The 20,401-nt window shown below is 33.5% G+C and overlaps 1 protein-coding gene across 1 annotated transcript in view; it reads right to left on the reverse strand.

The window, feature by feature from the left end:
- Phm (Peptidylglycine-alpha-hydroxylating monooxygenase) overlaps positions 1-20,401 on the reverse strand; it is a 148,176-nt gene that overhangs the window by 107,425 nt on the left and 20,350 nt on the right. Inside the window, exons 2-4 of the mRNA XM_070109284.1 lie at positions 10,655-10,712; positions 7,696-7,783; positions 3,574-3,646 (exon numbers count right to left, since the gene is read on the reverse strand). Of these exons, the coding sequence (XP_069965385.1) occupies positions 3,574-3,646; positions 7,696-7,783; positions 10,655-10,712 (219 nt within the window). The remainder of the gene's footprint in view (positions 1-3,573; positions 3,647-7,695; positions 7,784-10,654; positions 10,713-20,401) is intronic.

Consider the following 20,401-nt stretch of genomic DNA (forward strand, 5'->3'; position numbering starts at 1 on the left):
ACGAACATATAACCAAGCCTATATCTTTCTGGGAATCGGTTTTATGGTCGGATGAGACCAAATATTGTGTATTTGGAATAAAAGGAAGACAAATGGTGTGGCGAAAAACTGGTACGGCCTTTGAAGCACGAAATCTTACTTCAACCGTAAAGCATGGTGTGGGTGGAGTTCTATTGTGGGGCTGTATGGCAGAAAGTGGAGTTGGTGGCATTGAGTTTATCAAAAATATAATGAATAGATTTGACTATCTAAATATTTTAAAACGACAAATGAAGCAAAGTGGGACAATGACCCTAAGCATTCAGCGGAACTTGTTCGCCTTTGGCTTCTTTACAATGCTCCAAAACAGCTACATTCACCTACACATACGATTACCAGCTAAGAAATGCTCAAGACCATTATATTGGATAAATGGAGTAAAATGTCGACTGAAGATACGAGGAAATTAGTACATTCCATGCCTAAACGTCTAGCAGAAGTTCTAAAATTTCGAGACTACCCCACCAGCTATTAAACTTTTTATATTTACTTGATATTATTGTGTTCTGTGGCTTTTGTTTCTTGAATTATTTGAAAAAAGTAAATTTTTTAAACAAAAAGATATGATTTAATAACATAAAAAAAAATTTTTTTAATCTCTTAATTTTTCAAACTTTTATTTTGGTTTAAAAGATTTTGTATAGTAGCGTGTTTTTGGACAACTGCACGTAAAACTTTGTATTACATCGATATTCATGATTTCTTTCCTTAATTACTTATGATGAAATACAACGTTATGTTTGTTTAACTAGATTTGGTATGAATTTTTTTAGGAACGTACACGTTACAATTAAAAATAATTTTATTAATGAGCTCGATTTCGAACATAGAAGGAAAATATTTCGATTTTGGAAACTTTGGACTTCAAAAAACGGAGAAACTCCTATTTACCTATGACCAATGTCCCGAAATAAATTGGTTTTGTCCTTTACCCAACCGAGTGTTGCACAATACTTGTTCCTTTTGCAGGATGAATATGCTATCGTATAGTACTTCCTCGTACACGGATACTGACGAAATTAAGCCGAATCGGGGTTTTGTAAACTTGGATTTGTTTAATGGCGCATAGAAGCGGTCGTGTGACGGATTTAAGGAAAATGCAAAAGAACAACACCTGTCGGTGATCCGATTCGGTGAATACAATTAGGGTGACTACGAGTTAAGGATCTCTTATTGGCAGATAGGACAGACAGTAAGCATCTCAAAAGACCGCGAAGATTCGAAACAAGATTTGGGCCCATGGGAATTTTGTTTCCAAACTTAAAAAATGTATTTGCCGGGTAGAAAATTGAGTAGAAAGAAAAGAAACGCAATGGAAGCCTACTTTGTAGAGCTCCAGTAAACTTATTATTCAGATGGATTGCAGAAGTTGAAGCATCGCTGGGACCTTAGTGCTTAGCGGACCGCAATCATATTTAAGTCAACAATGCTTTAACAATAATTCAAGGGTTTATTGTATTGTATTACAAATAACGTTCATACAGAAAAGGTTGAGAATATGTTTCTTTAAATATCCTTATTGATCCTTGAAACAACTGAAAATATTTATTTAAAAAAAGCAATAAATTGATAATGTACTTGTATGTAATTAATAATTTGTTAAAAAGGTGTTATGAAATAGTTTTGCATTTAAGAAACTTATTTTAGACTTTAAAATATTTCAATTTGAAATATACCACGCAAACTTTATTAGAAAATACTAGATTCACTTTTATTTTAAATTAACGACCCTTTCCTTTAAAGGTATAAAAAGCAAACTAATACTTTTGATTTTGGATTGTAATACAAAAACGCCAATAAATCTATAGTTTCAGTTGTAATCAAACGAAATCTGTTAGTGGACAATATCATTTTCCTTAAGAGGTTAGGGGTAGTCAGAATTTTCAAAGAATCAATTTTTTTTTTTTTGCATTTTTGTTATGTGTAATATCTTGAAAATATTCTCTGAGTTTCTCTCTGACAATTTCAAGTTGATCCGATAATTACTTTTTGAGTTATTCGACAAATAACAAAGAGCGCCTGGGAGATCTAGTGTGAAACTTTAAATGCGTTTTTCTCAAAACTATGTTTTTTGAACTGGTGACAACTGTAACTCGAAAACCGGTGAGTAGATTTTAATGAAATTTATACAGCTTTTAGAATACATAAACTCGGGCCTGGTCGAAGCTTTTTTCAAAAATTTCGATTTTTTAAGATCAATTTACTGTTGATATTTTCCGAAAAATCTAGAAAAAAAATTCCTGAAGTCGCCATTTTGTTAATTTTTGAAAAATAGCTTCGATCAGACCCAGGATTATCTATTTATAAAACTAATTTTTTTCATCCGATTGATTTTAGATGAATTTCCAAAGACTTATGATTGTCACCGCAAGGACCTTTTTTTGGAACTGGGTTAACACAGACAGCTATAGCTTTGGAAATTAAAATTTTTTTTTAATTTTCGTGACTTCAAGTCAAAACATTGTATAATAATGCCATATTACTACTTTTGAAAACAAACATGACCTAATAGCAAAAAAAAATGACTGAAAATTCTAGTTTTTTCGTGCCTCTTACTACTCCTAACCCCTCAAGGGGGTATTCTGGTTTAGAAGCCCGAATTTTAGGCTCTTTTTCGGAACCGATAAAAAAAAGATATATTTTTATGATACATTTTTTATATTTTTTTTATTGTTATTTAAAGAGTACAAATCATTTATAATATTAAAAAACAAAAAATTTCAAAAAGTTCCAAGCTGGCAAAGTGGGGACTGACGAAAAAATGGCGTGCCCTAGTGTGCAGAATATCAAGACTTCCAGTAACCCGAAATGGAAATTGTTGAGTGATCCTTAAAGAGGAAGAATGGAGTTATAGCCCTACGAGAGGATTTTGGAAAAAAAAATTTCACAAAATGGCGGCTGTTTAAAAAATATGTTTCGTTATTATGTGTAAAAAAATTCACAAATCCTCGCGTAGTGCGATAGCATAATGTCTAAAGAAGCTCTGTATAAAATTTTAAATAAATCGATTAAGTAGAACTTAAGATATCATGCACACCGTTTCTAAAAAAGTAGTTCAGAGAAAAACGAATTTAAAGCTCACGCCGAGCTACCAGTCGACTTTGTCGGCGCATCACAAAATGAGCTGTAACTCCGAAAATAATAATATGCACAAAAAACAACAATCGATTTTTTTTAATTTCTAAACCAGAATACCCCCTAATTGATACTGTAATGCTCATTTTATTTGCATTAATTTTATTTACTTAAAATGGACAACGTTCATCAAAATGACGTGGGACCTTGAGCTGATATTATAATATATACAATTTATTTTCCGCGGATCTGAATCCTGGTTATTTCAGAGATCTAGCATTAGAAATCATACCAAAGAAAATGGTTGTGGTAAGGAGACGAACAGGACAACTCCTGATCGCTAATATTTCCAATATAATATTGCAAAAAAAAATTTCTGCATTTAATAATTTATATTAATATTTGTATGTTTGCCTTATAATAAAATACAAAGAGTCTTATGTATGTTCATGTGTTTACCTGTGAATGTGAATGAACACCGCATGGACTGGCCGAATCAGCAGAATACTCTTTGGACATCTCTCCACAATTCCTAAAAAAATATTTTTTTAGTGTATTTAAGTATGGTATTACTACTTAATAAACTTCATAATTTGTATGATGCGATCTAATAAAAGAGCTACAGATATATTATACATACATATGTACCTATGCAGCTACTTCATTATGAACGTATAGAGTTAGATTTAACCCTATTGTTATGGATAATAGGGCATTTGCTTCACTTAATTACTACAATAATAACTCATATCTTAAAATAATGCATTAATTCCATTAAGACACAAAAAAAATATTAGCAACTACAGGTTGGTTGAAAAGTTTCTGCTCTCACCAAGAAATAGCATTACTAGCTCCAAATTGTTTTTCCTCAAGTTGGTACATCTGTCGTACACATGCAAAGTTACTAGTCATTCTGTCAATTAATTCTTTGTTTACAAGCCTTTTGAAGTTGACGTGGCAGAGTATTTTCTTTAGATTAAATTCTTTGTTCTGAAAGGTTTAAAAGCAAAGGAAATTTATAAACAATTGTTAGAAGTGTATAAGGAGACCTCACCTTCAAAGCGCACCGTTGAACTTTGGGCTGGTGAATTAAAACGTGGTCGTACTAGGCTTGAAGACGATCCACGCGAAGGGCGACCAAAAATCATTGAGCAAGTTCATAATATTGTTAGTGAGGCTCTAAGTTTGTCTAAGCGTGAAATTGCTAAGGCCATAGGCAACTCAAACGAACGAGTACTTCATATTTTACATGAAGAATTACATATGAAAAAGCTGTTTGGAAAGTTCGTATCGCAAACGTTAAGAATTTAACAAAACTGCATCGAAATCATATTTTTCAGCATTATTTGGAGGGAATAAACCCGATTTCTTGGGTCGTTTTATAACTTTTCAACCAACCTTTATATGTATAACTAATTCTAACGGAATATGTTTTGCTAGCCAGTTTGATATAAACCTTTAACTCGAATTAATGTTACTTAAGGGGTTAGGGGTAGTCAGAATTTTAAAAAAATCAATTTTTTTTTTTGCATTTTCGTTAGATGTTATATCTTGCATTCTCTGAAAATTTCAAGTTGATCCGATAATTACTTTTTGAGTTATTCGACAGCTCTAGTGTGAAACTTTATATGCGTTTTTCTCAAAAATATGTTTTTTGAACTGGTGACAACTGTAACTCGAAAAAATCTGAGTAGATTTTAACGAAATTTAAACAGCGTTTAGAATACATAATAAACTCGGGCCTGATCGAAGGATTTGTTCTTTAAATTTCGATTTTTTAAGATCAATTTACTGTTGATATTTTCCCAAAACTCTAGAAAAAAAATTTCCTGAGGCCGCCATTTTGTTAATTAAAACAAAAAACAAGCTTCGAACAGATAATCCTGGCCATCTATTTATAAAAGTTTTTTCATCGGATTGATTTTAGATGAATTTCCAAGGACTTATGATTGTCACCGAAGGATTTGTTTTTTGGAACTGGGTCAACACAGACAACTATAACTTTGGAAATTAAATTTTTTTTTTTTAATTTTCGTGGCTTCAAGTCAAAACATTGTATAATAATGCCATATTACTACTTTTGTAAAATAGCATGATTTAATAGCATAAAAAAATTACTGAAAATTCTCATTTTTTTGTGCGTCTTATTACCTCCAACCCTTTAATAAGGAAAAAAATTCTTTGTCTTGATTTTAATCGGTCCATTTGAATGGCAGCTATATGCAATAGTGAACCGATCTGAGCAATATTTTCGGAGAATGGAACGTTGCCGTGGAAAATAATCAGGGCTGAATCTTGTAAAGATATCGTGGCAAATAAAAAAACTTTCCACACAAAAACTTGATTTTGATCGATAAGTTTGTCTTGATATATGTTATATTTCAAAAACTATTGTAGAAATTTCAGGGACTAATTCGCGTATATAGACAGACGGATGGACATACCATAATTAAATCGACTTAACTTATCACGCCAATCATTTATTAATATGTTATGTATGTATATATAAAAACTAAGTGTCACGTTTTCTCTGGGATAAACGCCTAAAGTACTGAACCGATTTTGGTAAATTTTAGCGAATTGCGTCCAGTTTGATCCAACATTAAAAATAGATAGATATATAGGATATTTAACAATTATGTTAAAAGTAAAACAATTCATAGAAAGAAAAACAAGTAAGGAAGGCCTAAGTTCGGGTGTAACCGAACCGAAATACCTTCAGGTGTTGCCAAAACTTCATATTAAAAAATGAAGCGAAAAAATTCAGCTTCGTTGTTCGACGAAACCGTGAAAAAATTACAATCAAATTTGGTATCATATAATATTAATGAGATATATTGTACATATGTGATATAAACTCCGAGGAGGCTAAATTTAATATATTGAGTTGATTTGAAAAACGTCAATCAAAAGATTGAAAATCATTATATTAAGGATAATATAATTTTATAACTCTTAAGAAAACGTGTTCAGTTGGGTTGGTTCAGGCGGGATTATCATCCGATTTCAATTATTTTTACAGCTTCGGTAGGGGTGCTTAAGGAATTTGTCCTGAGCGATTAATACATCTTAAGTGGTTTAGGAGATACGTGCATTACCAAATACAGGTTTATATCTTATTTTAGTGTTGGTTATGGCATTTTATAGGTCGATTCGATTAATAGCGTTTTGTGGGCGTGGCAGTGCTCTGATTAGGACCATCTTCGCACTCGTTCTCACTTTTTTGCCAAGGAACACGTGTATCGAGTTTCATTAATATATCTTATATTTTATATATATATTTTTACTCAAGTTATCGCTTTCACAGATGAACGGACAGACAGACAGTCACTCGGATTTCAAGTCGTCTCATTATCCTGATCATTATTATATATGGTATATTACTCAATCATTTTGAGGCGATACAAACAACCGTTAGGTGAAAAAAACTATTCTACTTTATAGCAAATCTATTTCAAATCATAAGCATGTGTTCAATTAAAAAAAAAAACCATAATAATAATTATAACTTTGTTTAAAATTATTTCGGACAAATTAGACAGTGAAGTTACATACAAATGTATAACAATTAGAAAGTTAGTGAACATGTTCAAAACATGCTTAAAAATACCATACCAAAATTAAAATTAAAGGTCAAAAAATTGTATTTCACGATTTTCAGCGAAACGGTAATTTGTATCAAAAAATTAACGTAGACGAAAATTTGGAGTTTATCGAAAGTTCATTCCGAGTAAGTGAATTGTAAGATTTCAAGTTTTCTTTCCATGCCACTAATGCTCTACTTTGGGTTCCAATAATTATATATGTATATAATTTATGTTATTTATTTATTTGAGCACGAATGGTGTCGAACTTTTTGACAAAAAGTAAACTTAACTATCTAGCTTAGCCACCGCTGCTGCCGTCGCTGCTCGCTGTTGTTGCTCTATCATTAGATAATCAATTAAATAAACAAATTAACCCTCAGAGGTAGGACACAAATTGAGAGGGAGATAATGGCGGAAACAACAATGAACCTATCTATGGGGACATCGACTACACGGATAGTGCCACAGGCAATGTGAAGTTCGAAATATTTGAAATGAAAAGTGTATATTCTTCAGTGATATTTCCAGGTTAGTCTCGGTACGCTTCTTATTAATTTCTTCACTTAAAAATTCACTCAATGACCAGAGGTAACTTCAATTACCTTACGATAATAGCGTTAGACACTAGAATTCATGTCCTGCTCTCAAATGTAAACAGTTGATTTCCCTGCGTTTTTCGCTCCTTCATCGCAAGGAGTCTAAGAGCATTGTAGTCGCTAATAAAAATAAAATAAAAATTATCAGCATGCCGAGAATACTATCATGGGCCTTTGATAGTCTAGAAATATATAAATCATTTGGCAGGGCGGTTATAAAATAAGTTGCATCAGTGGGTGGAGTTAGTAAAACGATTTGGATACTGGTGATGTATTATTATTGGAGTTATAATAACATGAGTATGAATTTTAACAAACAATTACAAAAAATTCATAACAACCTAAAACTTCAGTAATACTGCAGTGGCATACATTATTTATCGCATCGTTTAACTTACCAAACAGGTTTGGTAGACCCAGGTTCACCGCAACCATACACTAACATATGATGTGCCGTATTCATTGTTGCATTTGGTTCATAACCAACTGAAATAAATTAAAACAGAAAACATTACTACTCTGTATATCACATTTTTAGAACTATTAAAAGCTCATTGTAAAATTAGTTTACAATGAAATTTACATCAATTTTAAATGGACAATATCTGATATTCACATATAAAATTCAAACAAGGTAAATCCTTAATTAATAATAATCTCGCAACACATTTCAAAAGAGTATAAGATTTATTCACCAAGCGTATATACGTATATATTTTGTCAGAATAATGATACGAGGTGATTTAACGGTGACTGTTCGTCCATCTGTCTGTTCGTGCATGAGTTAAAACTGAGTTATTTCGATAAAGCTTGGTACTCGGGTTCCCTAGCACTCTGAGGTGGTTTGGATTGCAGATAAATATCGCAGAAGTATCAAAGTCAAGATGCTACGAATAGGTTACATAGGATTCAGTGCAAAAATTGAACAATTAGAGTGGCGCCGCCCACTTTTAGGTGACATTTTATACCTCAGCAACTACCCGGCCAATACTCTTACGCTATGTGAAAATGGGCAGAATCGAATAATAACCGCGGCTTACAATATATCAGAATTTAAAAAGCCATCTAATTTCTTCGTTTTACTGTACTTTGCAGAAATATTGGCTTTAGAATATGTATCTTTTACTTAAAAACTACCGAAATTGGACTATGCATTTTTAAGACCCCTGGTACTGAATATGTGGATCTCGATAAAAATAGCGGTCAATCTGTGAGCTACATTATTGATATCTATAAGATATTTAAATACATGGAAATTCTTGTATTAGATATATGGGGACTAGGGGTAGACTCAGCCTGATTTTATTAATTTTTTGACATCACGATATATTATAATCAGAAAGATGTTCTTGAGTTTCATTAAGACACGTCACGTATTAAGGGTTTATATCCACTTGCAAGTCATACCTTTTTATACCCTGAACAGGATATATTAAGTTTGCAGCAACCAAAAGGAAACGTTGGAGACCCTATAAATCATATGTATATATATGATAGGCGTGCCGAGCTGAGTCGATTTAGTCATGTACGTCTGTCTGTCGGTCCTTATGTTGGTATATACGCGCCTTAAATTTTTGAGATATTAAACTGAATTTTCGCTTAAGTCCTTTTCTTCTCGGCAACGTTACAATCATCAAACAAATCGTTCAGATCGGACCAAAGTAAAAATATAATTTTATGCCATACGAAATGCAAAAATGAATGATGTTATAGCTGCAGTGCAACCGAAGTTAACGTTTTTTCATGTTTTTATTTCCTTTTTTATGCGAGTTCAGCTAATAATGCCGAGCGAGGTAAAACACATACCACTAGACACTCGATGATGTTACATTAAAAGCAAGTAAAGATTAAACTTGCCCTAAAACAATCTTGCGTAGTCTGGCTACGCCCAAGTTTCCAGGCAATTGGTGAATTGCCTGCGCTACCCGTGATAGCTTCTTCCCCCTAAAGTAAAGGGGACTCTTTGCTCGCAGGGACTCTTTGGATGCATGACATGTGTTGTGTATGCCAGGGTAAGGACTTTAATATATTACAATATTCAAAACGAAAATGTAGGGACCCTTCTTCCGATTATATGCGGCAACCTGAGCTCATGGACTGCGATGTTAATCGTGTGGGTAAAGGGCTGTATCTCGTCTACAGATATTCAAGAGGAGCCACACAGTAATTGTTCGGAGTACGTTATTCTGAAAGATGTACCTTCTTCAACCTCCTCCTGTGGCTTTCAAGCTGCCGGCTAGCTTTTGTCGGTTCTGTACCTTGGTAATGATAGCGGCCGTATGCGGAGTGAGAGAGTAGAGATTGGAGGCACATTCAAAATTTTTTATTCACTATCGAAACTTGGAATTATAGACAAAATTGTTGGAGTCTAGTCTGTATCCCTTCTTCCACTTTGGTTGCTGTGGGTACATAAACAAAAAGTTTTGGTTCCTTGCAGTAAAGATGCCAGAACGATCATGGAGATAGGCGCTCACTCTTTCAAACACATGGCATCGATTGATAGCAGTAGATTGGTAGACAATTCAAGGTCTTGAAGACATACTAAACTTTAGTTCATTTCGAATTACTTCAAATATGCGTTTACAGTATGTTTAAAAATTTGATCTCACCGCACCCACTGTAACATAAACAAATATATATATATATTCAATAAAGGAAAATAGTAAAGGAAAGCTCAACGCAAGCAACTACCAACAAAATATTTTAATAATATCATTTTCACTCTAACCAAAAATAATAATTTCCTAAAAACACTGTTCATTCCATTCACTTTTGGGTTAGATGCGTCCTTAATATACCCGAACTTTTTGATTATTGAAAGTTACAATTTATTTTGAACGGACAACCAGCGAATGCATAGATTTTTTGATGTCATTTATATGAATGTTCTTCAGCACCTCCGTTCACTGATGCTTGAATGGCTGGGATTTCATCATAAAATGCTCATTTAATGTTTGCTTTTAGTTTTGGAAATAGAATATAATCACATAGTAATAGATAACGCCGCATATTTTATGAAATAAAATAGTATTTAATTATTAAATATAAAGTTTTTTTGGGACACACACATTGTATTTTTCAACAACTGATTGTTGCACCAAATTTCTCAGGGAAATGTTTCTTTCCTGTGGGCGTATCTCAACAATTATTTGTATGATCTCCAATATTTGTTTAAAAATGGGCTAAAAACGTTAAATTTATAAGAAAAATATAATTAAATCGGTTTATATGTACTTCTCATAATATTTGGTTAGGGCCGAAAAAAATTCTTAGTTAAAAACTAATAAATGTTTGGTAATGTATATATTTCAAAAGCAAATATATATCCTTATATGTAAATTTAATTAGGTAACGTACCTATAAAATAGCTGGTAGTATAGTCGACTTTTACAGGCGTACAGAGATAAAGTTCCGGCTGAAAATACATGAAAAGACGTTTTGTATTAAAACAAATGAAGCTAATAAAAGCTTATAAAAATAAGAGGATGAAAAAAGTTATTCCGTATTTCTAGATAAGTATATGCAAGTTTTTTTCTATGTATATGCGTAATTGTCTATTAAATTACATCAATTGTAAAGAACTAATTGTTGCTTTGTAAATAAAATTTAAATATCCAAATACAATTCCGAAAAATATATTTACCCGTCTATTTATAAGAAAAGAAAAAACAGAAATAGATTTATCTCAACATATTGAAGCAAGTTATCTTTATTCCGCTGCAACCCTAGAGGTGGTGGTGTCAGAGAGAGAGGCCCTTATTGAATTTCTGTTGGAAAATCAGCAACTTGAGGTTTGTTATCTACTATATACTTTTTATTGTATTCATACTAATGTCATAAATGTGAATTTAAGTATGTTTGTTAACCTTTCACGCAGAAACCGCGTAACCGATCATTGATAAACTTGATAAAGAAAATCTTTTACCCATCAAGCACGTCGGAGGAGGTGTGATGGTCTGGGGGTGTACGGCGGCAGGAGTACGCAAACTCGTTACTATTAAAGCATTTTCAAAAATAATTTGAAGGAAAGTGCTCAGAATTTGGGGCTTGGTTAAGATTTTTGGTTTCAACAGGATAATGATCCAAAGCACTTGGCACACAATACAAGGCTTTGGTTGCTCTATAACATAAAAAATCAATTGCGCTCGCCACTTCAATCTCCAGACCTCAACCCCATCTAGCATCTGCGGGATTTACTGGAGCGCAGAATCCGTCAACACACCATAATCTCAAGAGGAATGCCCGAAAATGTGATCATGGATGAATGGGCCAAAATTACAAATGATGCTTGCGGAGGTCCTAAATCGTAAGGGCTATCCCGCCAGTTACCAGGATATTGAATTTTCCCAAAATAATTTAATTATATTTGATTAATTTCAAAATGTACGAATACTTTTTCTGATTCATTACGTAAGCATTTTTTGTTTTTGTTCTGGAAATATTTTTTTAAAGTGTATGTCTAAAAGAAAAAACGTATGGAAAATGTAGTAAAAATACTAAATAAAACTTTTATATCCTATTATTATACATAATATATTATTTGATCACAAATTTCTCAGTTTATTGTTTTCACGTTGAGCTGTATGGATACATTTTCTAGGCGAGTGTATAATAATTTTGTTTCAATCACGCTCGGTTTTTTTGGGACAGCTACATATTCATTTCGGACCTTATGTATATTCGTGTCTTTTTTAAATAACTTAATTTATAAAACTATATAACTATTATATGACAACGGTAAGAAGCTGAACAACTTTGCCGCCTCGAAGGACCGTATAATGGCGAGCACAATGTTCGACAGAAAAAATATTCTATGATATCGCCAGACGGTGTTAAACACTCACTTATGAACGTGGATGCTAAATTAAAAAACTAGAGCATCTACCGAACTATACAGAGAACTAAGAAGGCTTGAGAATCGCTTTCACAGACATACAAGGTGCGTTCCAAAGTAAACAGTAAAAAAGTAAACTCTAGTGGCGCCATTTATATGCCGACTAGTGCGTTAGAATCTGCTATCCTTTATCGACTTCCAGTAATTTCATTTCATGATATTTCATCTATTGGAAGTGAAGTTATTGCGGTTTAAGTGTCAGTATGTTTTTGTCATCGGTGCGAAAATGAGCTTCGAACAAAGAGCCAACATTAAATTTTGTTTTAAAATTGGTAAAACTTTTACCGAAACGCTTCAATTGATGAAACAAGTTTATGGCGATGATGGCCTATCCCGTAGCAGAGTGCACGAGTGATTTCAACGTTTTCAAAGTGGTTGTGAGGACATAAATGACAATGAACATGTGGGCCAACCAAAATCCGTGAACACCGAAAATTCCATCGAAAAAATGCGTGAATTCTTAAAAAATCAGCCGGAATCATCATTGAAATTCATGGAAATAGAATCGATCTCCAAAACATCGATTTATCGCATTTTGACCGAACATTTGGGCTTACAAACGGTGTGTGCACGGTTTGTTCCGCAAAAATTGACGAAACGAGGTGTTTTCAATATGATCCCGAAACGAAACGCCAAGAGTGCTGAATGGAAGGCGCCGGACGAGCCGAAACCCATAAAATCGCGCCTGGAGAAGTCAAATGTGAAGACAATGCTGATTTGTTTTTATGATTCCAAGGGTATTGTCCACAAAGAATTTGTTCCCCCCGGCCAAAACGTTAATGCGATATTCTACCTTGGAGTTCTGAAGTGTTTGGTGCGCCGTATTCAACATGTTCGGCTCGAATATCGCGAAGATGGAAGTTGGCGTTTGTTGCACGATAATACGCTGTCTCATCGATCGAGGCTTGTGGCCGATTATTTGACCAAAAATCACATTTTAACAATCAACCACTACCCGTGTTCACCTGATATGGCACCGTGCGAGTGAGAGACGTGGAGGCCATTCAAAAGGCTTGCCCCGGCATACTGGCGGCCATACCGGGCAACGAGCTAAAACACTCGTTCGACATGCTTTTGGACCGTGCAAAAAGCTGTATTAAAGTGGAAGATTCTTTCTATTTTGAATAAAATTAATTGATTTTGCCGATAAAACCATTTGTTGTCTTTTTTTTAAAAGTCCTGTTTACTTTGAAACGCACCTTGTAAAAAGAGAGAAAACTTTTCGGACTCGACAAGCAAATTATATTTCAAGAAACTCTCTTCAACTTTACAAAATCATAAACAGCTATCGAAACGATACACTGCAAGGACACACAGGGTAACCTGCTAACTGAAACACAAGCATTCCTTGACAGATGGGTAAAACATTTCGACCAATTTCTTAACACAGTTCAATGAAAAATTTGCAAAGGGAGGTGCCACAAACAGTCGGTGAACCGACTGAAGAATCACAAGAGCTGTATAAGCATTTGGACCACTTGGGAAAACGGAATAATATGCCCATTCGTCAAAAATTGATACTAATTTCAATGCAAAAAATTATAAACCAATTACACTGCTAAATATAGCCTATAAAATATTTTAAAATTTTCTGCATGAACGAATACGCTCAAACGTCAATCAAATTGTATGGGGACCACCAAGCAGGTTTTATAACTTGAAGAGGCACCACCGAACAGATATTTTAAAAGTTCTGCGCTCAAATTAAAAAACACTGTGTTTGGTACGAAATATATTTTTTATTCAATATAATCTCCCTCAACTTCAATACACTTATTCCAATAATCCTCCAATAATTTTATGCCATCCCTATAATGACTTTCCAGAAGCTCTGCAAAATACCCGTCTAAGGCTGTAATAGCTTCTTGATTCGACGAGAAATGCTTTCCACGAAGGAATTGTTTCAGGTTTCTGAAGAGGTAGTAGTGTGTGGTAGGTGGATGCTCAAGCAATTCGTACTTTAATTCATTGAATTTTGTAATTGTTAAAACACTTTTGTGAGCAGGTGCATTGTCTTGATAAAAAATCCAAAGGCTGCAATAATATTCAGAGTTGATGGTTTTACCTTTCTGTAGATAATCAATGAACAAAATTCCTTTTGCATCAAAAAAAACTGATGTCATAACCATCTTTGCTGATCATTGTAACTTCACCTACTTTGGAGCTGAACAACCAGCTTCAGTCCACTGTAAACGTTATTGTTTCAATTTAGGATCATGGTGGTAGATTCAAGTCTTATCCATAGTTATAAAACGACGCAAGAAATCGGTTTTATTTTGCTTAAAACGCTCCAAATTATGCTGAGCAATTTATTTTTGATCCAGTTTTTGTTGAATTGCTAACTCTCTAAACAGCTTGTGCATATGTGATTCTCCATGTATTGTAAAATAAGAAGTACTCGTTCGTCTAAAATGTTTATGGCCTTAGCAATTTCACGCTTAGTCAAACTTCACCATGACATGTCAACTACAAATGGCTTGTAAACAAATAATTAATTGACAGAATGACTAGTAACTTTGTATGTGTTCTCACGACAGATGTTTCAACTTGAGGAAAAAAAAAATTGGAGCTAGTAGTACTATTTCTTGGGGAGACCAACCAACTTTTCAACCAACCTGCAGTAAGGAAACTTCTTAAGAAAACGCAGGAAAATAATATCACGACATTTCACTTGTTTATAGATTTTAATGCGGTATACGATAGTATTGTATAAATAGGTCACTTCTCTACGAAGCCTTATATGAGTTTGGTATACCCAATAAATTAATAAATCTCACCACAATGGCGAATGTTAGAAATGTGGTACGAATCGGGAACTCTATATCAAGTAAATTTATTTCGAAAAACGGCCTACGACAAGGGGATGGGCGTTTGAAAAGGTGATAAGAGACTCTGGAGTAAACACCAAAGCTACAATATTTTTTAAATCGACTCAAATTTTGGCTTACGCTGACGATATAAACATCGTTGCGACAGCTATAAACAATTTCAAAACTGCATTTATACAAATAGAAAAAGTTGCAAAGGGTTTTCAATAAACGATGAGTTTACGAAAAACGAAAGTATTAATATCCTCAACCGCGAAATCAGTGCACAACAGTATGAGACAAAACTTAAGCCTTGGCGAGCATAACTTTGAGGTAGTTGACCAGTTTAAGTACTTAGGAGTAAATATTAACAGTACGAACAATATATCTGCGAAAATAAACCAAAGGATAATAGCCGCGAACAAATGGTACAATATTTCGCGCTAAGCAAACACCTAAGGCGTCGCACCCTCAAAACCTGGACTTTATGCAAAGTTGAAGAAAACAAGCTAAAAGTCTTTGAACGAAAGGTTTTGCGCAGATATTTTGGAGCTATTTGTCATGAAGGCTTTAGAGGAGGCTGTATAACAACGAGCTAAGCAGACCAAAGCTTAGATGGATTGATGGTGTGGATCAGGACGCTCAAGCGCTGGAATTCAATCAAGGGACAGAAATAATTGGAGAATTAAATTGCAGCAAGCGAATACTCGGTTCCACATTTTGTTGTAACGTGAGTAAGACTGCTTATAGGTTGGGCTTAACAAAAAACCAGACAAACCAATAATTTGGACCGAACCAGAGGATCATGTAAGTGATTTTTATTTTTGTTTTGACTCAAATAAAAGGCATTACAACCAAGACCAAATACACTACCCAGTATCCAAACTTGTCTTCGGCAAACAGACTCATGTTGTTGTTGTTGTAGCGGCAGAATTCTGCCGAGTTGACAGTCCTTGGCCGGAATAAACCCGGGTCTGTTCCGGTTACGTAGACCCGACTGTCGTGGGAACGGCTAACTGAAACAGACCCATCCTACATAGTGCCGAGCTGCCTGTGCCAAAGCCTCCAAAAGATCTGTATATCTGAACGAGAAATTCTCCAAACTCAGCGAGGCAAAAATTAAAGAGGGAATATATGTAGGTCCACAAATGAGACAACTGATAAAGAATAAGAGCTCTGAAGAAAAACTGAATGATCAGGTAAAACTCACCTGGAAATGTTTTGTAAAAGTTGTCCAAAATTTTCTACTTTAAACATAAATCGGAAAATTACAAAGACTTAATAAATGAACTTATGTCATATAAAGCTTTGTGTATATTGCACATGTTCTCAAAATTGCATATACTGGACGCTAATCCGGATTTCTTTTCAGCAAATTTGGGTACTGTGAGTGAAGAACAAGGCGAGAGGTTCCAATCAGGACATTTCCGTAATGAAGAAGCGCTTTCAAGGGAAATAGAGCGCAGGAGTGCTAGCAGATTTTTGTGAGAGACTTTAAAAAAACCTTCCAGTAGCCAAATATTCACGAAAATCAAAAGTCTTTTTTCTATACTAAGCAATAATTTCTCTAAAATTAGCTGATGTTTGTAGTTTTTAAGAAAATATATGTTTTGATGTCACAAGAAAACGTGTCGTGTCAATTTTTTTTCATTCACATATTATTATTTTTGGCCCATTAAAACAAAGTTTTGGATAATTGTCAGACCTGATGTTCAATTTCTGCAGACGGGTGTCAATATTGTCTGGTTATTTTGGACATTTATTGGGCAATTTATTAATAATTTGCCTTTCCACTTCTCATTTTTGTAGCTTTGCCTCCATTACTACAAAAACGGCAAAATATTATTACCGATAGCATCTTAGGTTATTGAGTGTATATATATTATATGTATTAAAATTTCAGTTATTTAAACAATAAATCCGTTGAATTATACCAGTAAACATTTATTTTGCAGAGGAGCGTAGACTTATGACGGCTAGCGTATGAATAATGAAATGTATTTTGATTATACTTCCAATATTATTCAGGCATATTCCAGCAACCGATTGAAACTGATGTGATTTCATTTATACAAATGTCAATAGATTAATTTCAATAAAGGTGTCTGTAAACCGAATGATTTCATCGATTTCGAAGTCGTTCTATTTTACATCGAGAAAATGTTTAAACAAGAGAAAATATCGTTTCCGTGATCTCTTTGAGTAGGTAAAAGAAATTTTTTGATAAAATGTTTGTAGAAGTTTATTATATATAGAATATATACAATAAAATGATGTACAAAAAGAAACATATAAAATTCAGCAAGCCGAGTACATTGGAAATGTCAAAATTCAAGAACATTAAATATTTAATGTGCCTAGAAAGTGTTTTGCCATTGCCCTTTGCAGCATACACAGCATGTAGTCGGGTTTTCATAGAATTAATTACTTTCTCTACATTATAGTTGGGTACTTTGTGCCACTTTTCCAATAATTAGGTTCTCAGCTCTACTCGATTCATTGGACACCGTTGAGATACTTGTTTCTTTGAATACACCCAGAAATTTTCGATGGGGCTCATGTCGGCACTCTGAGCTGGAGTTTCCATAAATTTTCCACAATTATAAATCATCTTCAATACCACTGCATTGTCCTCCGCACTGCACAGCACTGCTTATCAAGTAAGTCTTTAAAATACGTAAATATTGTCCTGCATCCAAAGTATCCTCAATGAAGGCCAAATCCCAATGCCCTTTACTTAAAATGCGGTCCCACACCATTACAGACAGTTTACCAAACTTAACAGTTGGAATATTTTGATTTTACAACCCTTTTAACGGTTTTTTCCACACCCTGTTTAACCCTCATTGTTCAAATATTTTTGACCAAGCTTATCTTTAATAATGCTGAGGTAGTACAAAACTAACATACAGACATTAGCAAACATAAAACTATATGCTGCAATACACATGCATACATAAATAAATGTATGCATTGATAAAAATAGTTCTGAAAATGCATTTATGCACTATAATTCTGTGCACCTGAACACTAAATATGTCACATCACATAAAATAGATAACCTACGAACACATACACACGCACATAGATTGAGTTGTATAATTAAAAACAACCCCATGTCGTGTAACGATACAAATACACACATATATATATATACATAATTAGATAGTAAGATTTGCAAATAGTATATTAGAGATGCATTTTGAAAATTATCAAGAGTTTTTGAGAAACGAAAAGAAGTTATTAATAGGGGTGCGCGATTATAAAACGAAACCCTAATTGCCTGCAATAATGAAAGCTAAAATATCCGATACAAAAAAATTACGTCCGCACGATTCTCCGTTTAAAATTACAATGAATCTTTATTCCGTTTCTTAGAATCGCTTAGCCTAAATCTAAGCTAACGGTTTAAACTAGTGGTAATGTAAATATGTACAAAAAGGGGTAAGTATCATATGATTACATTTCGAACTTCCATTAATTATTGAAATAGATTAAGGTGAGTATTTTACATAGGGTTGTTAAAGTAAGTACTTATTTTATAATAAAAAACTATATTTTAATAATTCATTTTATATTTTAAATTAATTTAATATTTAAGTTAGTATTCATGAAGTTGCTTGACGCAACACATTTAATAAAATAAAATGAGAAAGAAATATTTCTCAGCTCAATGAAGGTCTTGGGAAAACTATAGTTTAGCATCCCACGATTTTAGGGTTAAGAGGGGTATGGTTGGATAGAGGAGATTCTTCAGATCACGAATATATATAATTACAGTTTTCGAGATATTTGCATTTTAAAATGAAAATTTCACAAATTTTATTTTACAATTTCTCGATTTATGGTTAACTTTTCTTTTATATTATACACTAAGACTTCACTACAATGTTTCTACATATTTATTTTATATTAAATATTTAAATATTTGCTTTAAATAAGCATTTTATTTTTACACAATTTTCGTAATATGAACTATAACAAATGGGTTCCATGTTGTCAGATAATAAGTGTTGCCATATAGAAACGGATGAAAGCAATCAAAATAAATAAAAAACCCAATCACCCTCTACAAAATATTATGAACTTAATTTTCCATTTTAATTATAGAAAAAGGTTTTATGGCTTAAACGTATGTTTTATTGCATCTGATAATTTCATAAATGGATCATGATGCTGATTTGCTATATTTTTAGGCCATATGTATTCATGTATCAAATTTTCAAAATCTTCACTGTTATTACAATTATCCTTAATACAAATTGAAGTTTATAGAGAGTGATATACCCTTTTTAACATTCCTTTTTTCTGTTAAGATTTTTTATTTGCACTGGGGGCCTTTGGCCGCGCTCAAAACCGGGGTGTTCATAATTCAATCGCGTCAAACTCCTTTCTGCACTGTCGGTCTTCGGTCGCGCTTCGAAAAAATAAACCTGGTCGGCCCAACACCGGGGTGTTCATAATTCAATCGCGTCAAACTTTTTTCTCCCTTGGCGGCCTTCGGCCGCGCTTCAAAAAAATAACCCTGGTCAATCCAATACCATAATTTATCAATAGAATGGAATGAACAAAATTGTAGTTCATGTATTTGGGTATAATCCTCTTTTATTGTTCATTTTAATTCGCTTTCAAAATATAAATATATATACCTATATATATATAATAGATATGACAACACTTGTTAGCTGCCAACATGTTATTGTTCATATAACGAAAATAGTGTAAAAATTAAATGCTTATTTTAAGCAAATACTTAAATATTTAATATAAAAGAAATATGTAGAAACATTGAAGTGAAAAGTTAGTGTATAATAAGTGCATAATATAAAAGAAAAGATAACCATAAATCGAGAAATTGCAAAATAAAATTTGTGAAATTTTTAACTTAAAATGCAAATATCTCAAAAACTATAAGTTTCCGGCGGCAATCGTGGGATGCTAAACTAAAGCTTACCCAAGGTATTTTCTGTCCCCCACCAGCGGTAAGACATTTAAGAATCTTCATTGAGTTTCTTCACTCATTATAGTAAAGCATCATTTAACTTGAAGTTCAAATTTTTTTTTAACTGGGCGTGGTCCCGCCCCCTAATAAGTTTAATGTGCATAGCTCCTATACCACTGAAGCTATAATAACAAAATTCACTGGGAACAAATGTTTTTAGCATCTCTATCGACGGTGTGTAAATGGGTGAAATCGGGTGACAACCCCACCCACTCCCCATATAACAGTACTGTTAAAAACTATTAAAAGCGCGATAAATCAAGCACTAAACAAGCCAGAGACATTAAATTTTATCTCTGGGATGATATAAGATGATTATATAGGAACCACGTTCAAAATTAGATAGTGGGCGTGGCACCGCCCACTTTTACGGGAAAACCTATGTCTTGGAATCTGCTTAA

This window comes from Bactrocera oleae, chromosome 4 (genome assembly GCF_042242935.1).
Source record: "Bactrocera oleae isolate idBacOlea1 chromosome 4, idBacOlea1, whole genome shotgun sequence".
Lineage (NCBI taxonomy): Eukaryota > Metazoa > Arthropoda > Insecta > Diptera > Tephritidae > Bactrocera > Bactrocera oleae.